The 8,333-nt window shown below is 44.8% G+C and overlaps 1 protein-coding gene across 1 annotated transcript; it reads left to right on the top strand.

Moving 5' to 3' along the window:
* The first annotated feature begins 218 nt into the window (after positions 1 to 218).
* Positions 219 to 2,842, top strand: lrrc39 (leucine rich repeat containing 39). The gene is made up of 7 exons (XM_084547609.1): positions 219 to 616; positions 1,289 to 1,397; positions 1,466 to 1,622; positions 1,730 to 1,866; positions 2,126 to 2,271; positions 2,349 to 2,501; positions 2,575 to 2,842. The coding sequence occupies exons 1-7, from the start codon at positions 489 to 491 to the stop codon at positions 2,756 to 2,758; spliced, it is 1,014 nt and encodes a 337-aa protein (XP_084403735.1). The 5' UTR covers positions 219 to 488; the 3' UTR covers positions 2,759 to 2,842.
* Positions 2,843 to 8,333: the final 5,491 nt, after the last annotated feature.

Raw genomic sequence — 8,333 nt, 5'->3', positions numbered from 1 at the left:
CTTCCTGCTGCAAACCTTTACTGGGCGGTAAAAAGACGGTGCATCGTTTCTTTGTCACGACAACCTTAAACAAGATCTAAAACAAGATCTAAAACATTCTATAAACATGATGTGAAGACAGATCAGAGACAAAGACATGTGGACATCTGTTTGTAGAAGACTGGTTTAAATGACTGGTGGAGAGTTTAGGTTTTTATCACCTGAAGGTCATGATCTGATACTCACCTGGACCTAGACCTGGACCTGGAGGAACCTGTTCTGATTCTGTCCCCAGTGAGAGACATGTTTTCTAGAAACACAAGTCCAGATGTTTTTGTGAAGCTTTGTCCTGGACGACCTACAGACATGATGATGTGTTCTCGTTAATAACCAGTCCTCATCAATAACGTCTCAGGACAGTCAGTGGGAGGACAAGGCTGCAGGTCAGAGGTCAGAGGTCCTACCTGTCCACCTACGCCCTGTGACGTGGTCAACAGGAAGTGCTCGTCATGGTGGGCGTGGTGGCGCTCGGCTCGGTGAGCTCCATCAAAGCTCTGTGGGAGACCAGGATCAGGAGGCGGAAGGAGGAGCATGAGGAGGAGCAGAGAAGAACAATCAGGGGTGGAGCTACAGGCAGGTCAGACTCCGCCCTCCAGAGGCTGCACTCGACTTTTTTGTTGTCGGTCATTTTGACTGACAGGGTCATAAAAATCCCTCATAATCTATTTTTACCCGTCACTTTAATTTTTTAAAATGATAATAAAGACATGTTCAATAGCATTAAAGCTACTTTTTTCAGAACAGTATTGACTTTAAATGGAAACAAAAAACAGCAACAACAAAAAAAAGGTTTCGGCTGCCGACACGTCTTGTCTGTACTCAGAACGGGACTGCTAGCGTAAACAGCACTAGGGTTGAAGTGCTTCGGTAGTACGCTAATTCCATTTCGGTAGCCGTTAGCCGCATAGACATAGACATATATACATCTATAGTGTACACATGTCTATGGATCTATAGATGTACACATGTCTATGGACCATAGACATGTGTACATATATAGTGTACACATGTCTATGTCTATGGTTAGCCGAGCTCTGACGTGTGCATCAGTATAATCAGTGTACCAGGAAATTGTGCACTGACAAAAGTTCTGCGATGTTTGGAACACAAACTGCGATGAGAGACCAGAGCCAATTAATAAGGTCACTCGCCACCAAGTGGTCAAAGGTGTGAATTGCAATCTGTCAAAATGACGGATGGCCTTCAGATTTTTCCGTCACATTTTTAAAAAAACGGTTCTGTGGTCCAGACTCAGCGTTGGGGTCTGGGAGGACCGGGCGATTCTGGCTCAACTGAAGCAGAAGCTGCAAACTGAAGACGGACGGCTGGTCCTCCGGATCGAGCAGGAGGAGTGGAAGGTACCGTAAAACAAGCTGAACCGATGATTGACCCAATCCCGGTCTGAGTCTCTCGTGTCTTTCTCCAGTCTTTGCCGGGCTGTCTGATCCAGCTTAGCCAGGTCCAGGAGTGGCAGATCCACCGAACTGGACTGCAGAAGATCCCACATTTCATCTCCAGCTTCCAGAACCTTCTGGTCCTCGATTTGTCTCGTAACGGGGTCACTGAGATCCCAAAACAAATCGGTGAGTACGCCAACTTCTAAACTACAAATCCAGGTTTGTGGAACTAGTTTCAGCTGCCACCACAGCTCAGTGCGTTGAGTCTTCTCATGCACTGGTTCTGGTCTCAGGGAAGTTGACCCGGCTCAGGGAACTGCTGCTGAGCTACAACAGAATCCAGTTTGTTCCTGAGGAGCTGAGCGGCTGTGAGAGTCTGGAGAGACTAGAGCTGGCCATGAACCGGGACCTGAACCAGCTTCCAGACCAGGTATGAACGTGAATCAGCTTCTAAACAGGTACAAACCAGAACCCCAGTGATCCAGGTGCAAAACCTGAGAACCAGACTTCAGCCAGCGTAAACCAGACCAATGGCAGTCTCCAAACTTCCAGCGTCTTGAGACATTTTTTATTGTTATTGATGCTATATAAATAAAAATGAATTGAATCAAACCAGGTTGCTGAAAAGGTTCAGACCAATAAACCAGGTGCACTTCAGATCTGGTCTCTTGTGTCGAACTGAACTTTAGCTGAGGAACCTGACGAGGCTGCAGCACCTGGATCTGTCCATGAACGACTTTAGCGTCCTCCCAGACTGCGTGGTGGCGCTGCCGGCTATCGAGTGGCTCGACATGGGAGGAAACCGCATCCAGCACTTACCTGACGACATACACAGGTAGGTGGTGGAAGACAGCCTGAACCCCGCCCACTTCTGCTGTCAGCCAATGACCAGCGAGACATGTCTGTCCTCAGGATGGAGAAGCTTCACACTCTGTGGCTGCAGAGGAATGAGCTGGAGAGACTTCCAGACAGCATCAGTAGGATGGCGAGTCTGGACACATTGGTCCTCAGCAAGAACAAGCTGAGAGACATCCCCCCACTGATGGAGGACATGTCCAACCTCAGGTCAGTCCGTCCAGACACAGACGTGTCTTGTGTCTTTCTGTTGGTTTCATTTTCGTCTCTTTCCTCTGATCAGGTTTGTGAATTTTCGAGACAACCCTCTGACTCTGGATGTGGCGCTGCCGGTGAAGACGACGGCTGAGGACAACGAGGATGAAGATGACAGGGAGATGTTTGGACGGGAGTTCATGCAGATGTACATCCAGGAGTCCAGGAAGAGAGCGTACGCTGTGCTCAACATGCACTGTGTCAACCGTTAGTACCGACCCGTCGTCTGGACATTATCTCTCTAACACCGGCATCTTCTGGGTCCGAGATCACGACCTAAACCTTTGAATCTAACCAGGACTCAAACCTGAACTCAAACCTGGACTCAAACCATAACCTGGACTCAAACCATTACCTGAACCCAAACCATAACCTGAACTCAAACCATAACCTGAACCCAAACCATAACCTGAACTCAAACCTGGACTCAAACCATTACCTGAACTCAAACCATAACCTGAACTCAAACCTGGACTCAAACCATAACCTGGACTCAAACCATTACCTGAACCCAAACCATAACCTGAACTCAAACCATAACCTGAACCCAAACCATAACCTGGACTCAAACCATAACCTGGACTCAAACCATTACCTGAACTCAAACCATAACCTGAACTCAAACCATAACCTGAACCCAAACCATAACCTGGACTCAAACCATTACCTGAACCCAAACCATAACCTGAACTCAAACCTGAACCCAAACCTGGACTCAAACCATAACCTGAACTCAAACCTGGACTCGAACCGTAACTTGGACTCAAACCTGGACTCAAACCGTAACCTAGACTCAAACCATAACCAGGACTCAAACCGTAACCTGGACTCAAACCATAACCAGGACTCAAACCGTAACCTAGGGTGTATTCACACCTGCCTTGTTTAGTTCGATTAAAACGAACTCAAGTTCGTTTCCTTGCTTGGTTCGGACCTTTTTGACTGGTGTGAATACAATCACTCGAACTCTGGTGCGGACCAAACAAGCGGACCGAGACCCAGCTGAGGAGGTGGTCTCGGAGCGGTTCCTACCGAACCCTGGTGCGGTTCCTTTATGGTGTGAAAGCAGCCCGACCTCGATCCGACCCAAGTTGCAAAAATCTACCTTTTTGGATTTGACGAGCTCCCGTAGTTTCCCGTAGTTTTCGCGCATTATGGGAAATGTAGGATAGCCCAGTGACACACACAACAGAGAGAGACACGTGAAGCAAACAAACGCAGGTAGGTTAGGTAGAGATGAGCCGTTGCAAAATAACGAGCATGATATGGTTAAACTCATGTTGCATCAAACGGTCTTGACGCTCGAGCACAAGCTGTAAGTTTATAAACCATATTGCTAGCATAATAACAAGTAGACCTACAGTACGCAAAGTCTCCATTGTAGCCTATTTACGTGGGACATTTGGCTTCCTTCTTTACCCCGCCTATACGTTTACCAGCCAATGGCTGAACGACCTTAGCACATGTGTTTTTGTTTATAAATTCTGGTCCGGTTGCAATTAATCACAGTGTGAAAGCGAACCGCACTAAAAAAAAAAAATTTGGTCCGGACCAAAGCAAGTGAACTAACGGACCTTCCTGGTGTGAATACGCCCCTAGACTCAAACCTGGACTCAAACCGTAACCTGGACTCAAACCATAACCAGGACTCAAACCTGGACTCAAACCGTAACCTAGACTCAAACCGTAACCTGGACTCAAACCTAACCTGGACTCAAACCAGGACTCAAACCGTAACCAGGACTCAAACCATAACCTGGACTCAAACCTGGACTCAAACCAGGACTCAAACCGTAACCAGGACTCAAACCGTAACCAGGAAGACTGGACCATAACCAGTTTGATGGATTCCTGTGTAACATGAACATTAACAACAGAAGTGACGACACTAAACTGGACTCATTCTGAGTTTCTTCACTAACGAGTCACAAACTCATAGATTTTTATTGACGCTGATGTTTCTGATGTTTCAGAGACGAATGACGAGTCAACAGAGTAACTGGATCAGTTCCTCTCAGCTACTGAACGCCTGTGCTTTTATTTTGGAGGGGGACTCTGAGTCCTCAAGTCCAGTCCTTCCTGCTGTGAACGGATCTAGGTTCTGTTAAATGTCATCTCCAGTTTAAAGACTGAAAGCTGCAGAAATAAGAAACTGAAACTGAGTTAATAGAAACTTTACTAAATACTTGAGCACATTTACAGTTTCACTTTAGTCAAACAATAAAACTTTTGTAGGAACAAAATCTCTGCTTCTCTTCGGTCTGTGTCATTGATGTAACGGACGTGGATAAAAAACTCGACAAATTGTTGGATATGCACGCAGCAACAAACACTCTTCTCTCGTCACTTGTAAAACGAGTAGACTCTATTGAAAAAACGGTAGAGGTACTTACAGGTGAGGTGCATGATCAGGAGGTCCGTTTGGATAAACAACAAAACTCGACCAGTGAAGTGCAGAAGAAGCTTGATCAGGCTCTGGAGTACATCGATTTGCTTGAAAATCGTCAAAGGGAGAAAAATCTAAAACTTCTTGATGTCCCAGAACATTCCGAAAAAGCAGCCGAGATGATACCTTTCTTGGTGAAATTGTTTAACACCGAATGGGGGGTGAAACTTAAGGAAGCTGACTTGGAGAAGGCCCATCGGCTTGGAATATTGAAGGAGAAAGCAAGTCGTCCCCGAGGCATATTACTTCGGGTGCTTAATATCCAGACAAAGACTACAATATTGAAAGCCGTCAAAAAACGACAAACTCAAGGAAATCCAGAGGAAGGGAATAAGAGCAAGTATAGGATTGTTCCGGACATGTCAGCGCAAACACGGAGGAAGAGGGACGTGTTCTGGCCTCTGCGTGAACGTCTGCATAATCTACAGATTACAACTAAAATGAAGTATCCAGCAACTTTGATAGTTCAGGACGGAGAGGATGATCTGCACTACTCCAACTTACAACAGGCAGAAACGGAACTAATCAAACGATTCCCAGCACTTGACCAGGCGGCTTCTGGAGTTTAATACGGGACAGACATGTTAAGAAGACACCTTGATGGTTTGGATATATCTTTGCGTTTCCTTTACCTTCTTCTCTAATGGATAGCAGGCCAACCGAATACAAATACATTTTAATTTTATTGCCATAATTATCATTATTGCTATTTTATTTTATATATGCAAGTTTTGTTAAAAGGAAGAAATGGGGGGAAAAGATTGCTATCGAGGACATATAGCCTATTTGGACTTAAGTGAATAATAAGTTATATTTTGGACTGAATGCCCTCTATTGAGGCTATAGTCTAACTATTTGTGTTGGATAATAAGGGCCTAGCTATATTGACTTTGTTGATACTCAAAAATTCAGAGACTTTCACCTGCCTAGATATTATGGGTTGACTGGTGAGCGCTGGATAACTGGAATACTTTTACGCGTTTGGCTACTATGTTTAATTTGTTGAGCGCTCAAGAATCGAGAAACTATTTTGCTTTAGTATGGACTAAACCTAACTGATGCTTGAATTGGCAATCAATGTGTTAAGGATGCCTTATTTTTTGGTTTATTTATTTTTCTTTTCCTTCTTTTCCTCCTTTGTTTTCCCTTCTCCCGGAACGTCTCTACCTCGCCCGCGGAGTATGTGTGCGTGTGAATGATTAAGGGAGAGAGTGTTTTTGTGTGGGTGTGTGTGAGTGGATGAGTGTGATGAATTGTAACGGAGTGATTGGTGAGTTGGGGGGTAGGTACAAGAGGGTGCTGCGTATTCGCAGGGTGGGTGCAGGCTGTAGGATCTTGTGAATGAAGGTGAGTGTTTGGGATGGATGTGTGTATGTGTGTGTGTTGGGGCTGGGGTGTGGTTGGGAGGGCGGGGAGGGCGACCCGGGGAGAGGATGTGTATGCGTGTGTGTGTGTGGACTGGGCATGGGTGTGTTGGGGAAAGTGCCTGGGTGAGTAATATGCCGGGGTTGGGGTGTGTGTGTGTGTGTGTGTGTGTGTGGGGGGGGGGGGGGGGGGGGGGGGGTGATTGTTGGGAGGTTTGTTTTGCTTTCTTTCCTTCTCAGTCTTCTTTTCCCCCTCTTGTTGAGGATGAAATGGGGTGATATTGACCATGAAACTTGTATTATTACCAAGGCTATCAGAGAATCTAACCAGTATGAATTCATTTGAAGAAGTATATTAGTTAATATAATGGATCATAGCCCAGAGCAGCAATATGGGGCAAAGGCCTTGTTAAAGCATGTTCCACCAGCAAATAGCTTTAGGAATGTATGTGTTAAAAATGTTGTGTTTATATGTTTGTCTAGGTGTGGATGCAGTTGAATGTCTCGTCTTTTGCCTGTCTGAAGTGTGTCTGTTATTTGTTTCTGTATGTCTTATTAAAAGGTTCCTTATCAATTCTACTCTTTACCACCCCTTGACCAAATTGGAAAATGGATAAAGGACATATTATAACAACTATTAATAAATTTAATGTAACAACATGGAATGTAAATGGGATCAAGGGTAGGGTAAAACAGCAAAAAGTCCTGCAGTACTTGAAAAAATTATCATCCGATATTGTCTTTCTGCAAGAACTTCATTTAAAAACAGGAGAGACCGCCTATTTAAAAAAACAGTGGGTCGGAGAGATTTTTGAATCAACTTTTACATCCAAAAGTAGAGGAGTGGGAATTTTAATTAATAAAAATGTACCATTTACCTTAATTACGAAAGAAGCTGATCCAGAGGGTAGATTTTTGATCATCAAATGTGAAATATTAGGAGAAAAATATACATTAATCAATATATACAATCCACCCTCATCTAATATGAAATATCTTAAAGATATCCAAAAATCTCTCAATGATACAACAACAGGAACCATTATATTTGCTGGTGACTTGAACCAAGTCTTTACGGCACAGGATAGCTCTAATACAAAGAGAAAGCCCACGATACCTAAAGAGCTTCAGAAATTTATCTCTGCAAATGAACTTATTGATGTTTGGAGACTAATGCATCCCAAAAGTAAGGACTATACATTTTATTCCTATGTTCAAAATAGCTACAGCCGATTAGATTATATTTTCATTTCCAAGAGATGTCTAGAAGAGGTGATCACATCTAATGCTTGATTTATGCTCGTGCGAAAAATCGTCTGCGTCGGTACGCAGAGAGTCTGCGTCGCCGCGAACCCCCTTCGCAGAGAGTCTGCGTCACTTGACGCGCACCTCCAAAAAATCCTGACTACGCGTCGAAACGACGCCGACAGCAGGGACATGCGACGCAGACCTCAAGGGCTGTGATTGGTCCGCTTTACGTCATTTCCGGTTCTCAGCTTTTCCGGTTCGTTCTGTATACAAGGGCGCCATTTTTAAAATTCTTGGAGCTGCACTTCGAGTTCAAGATGGACCACGAGAAGCATTTGTTCTTCAATATCGATCAGCTCCAGCTCCAAAAGTGTCCTCTCTCGCTCAGTCGCCATTGTTCACTGTGCTGTTCACTCTGCCGCAACCATAGAAAAAAGCCGGAACCGGAAATGAAACACTCCACGCACGAATTCAGGAGATTTCGCGACTCAGCGCCCCCTAGCGTTGTGGCTGTAAATTACCACGCACTGCAAAGAAACCGACGCACAAGCATAAATGCCAAGTGACGGCGATCATGTTCGCCGAAGCTTCGCAGACAAATCGGCGCAGAACCCTAAATCAAGCTTAAGATTCACAAAATTGTAATTTCGGATCATGCTGCAGTGACATGCAGTCTGGGTACGTCACAAAATAAAATGTCACAAAGAGTTTGGCGAATGAATAGGAAAT

This window comes from Chelon labrosus (genome assembly GCF_963514085.1).
Source record: "Chelon labrosus genome assembly, chromosome: 7".
NCBI classification, from domain to species: Eukaryota; Metazoa; Chordata; class Actinopteri; order Mugiliformes; family Mugilidae; genus Chelon; species Chelon labrosus.
The sequence above is the reverse complement of the archived record's forward strand: the minus strand, read 5'-3'. Positions and strand labels throughout refer to the sequence as shown.

Excerpts from the sequence above, each read along its gene's own strand:
- lrrc39 (XM_084547609.1), top strand. The coding sequence starts at position 489 with ATGGTGGGCGTGGTGGCGCTCGGCTCGGTGAGCTCCATCAAAGCTCTG. Across the intron at positions 2,272-2,348 it reads TTACCTGACGACATACACAG|GATGGAGAAGCTTCACACTC; the intron begins GTAGGTGGTGGA and ends GTCTGTCCTCAG. Across the intron at positions 2,502-2,574 it reads GAGGACATGTCCAACCTCAG|GTTTGTGAATTTTCGAGACA; the intron begins GTCAGTCCGTCC and ends TCCTCTGATCAG.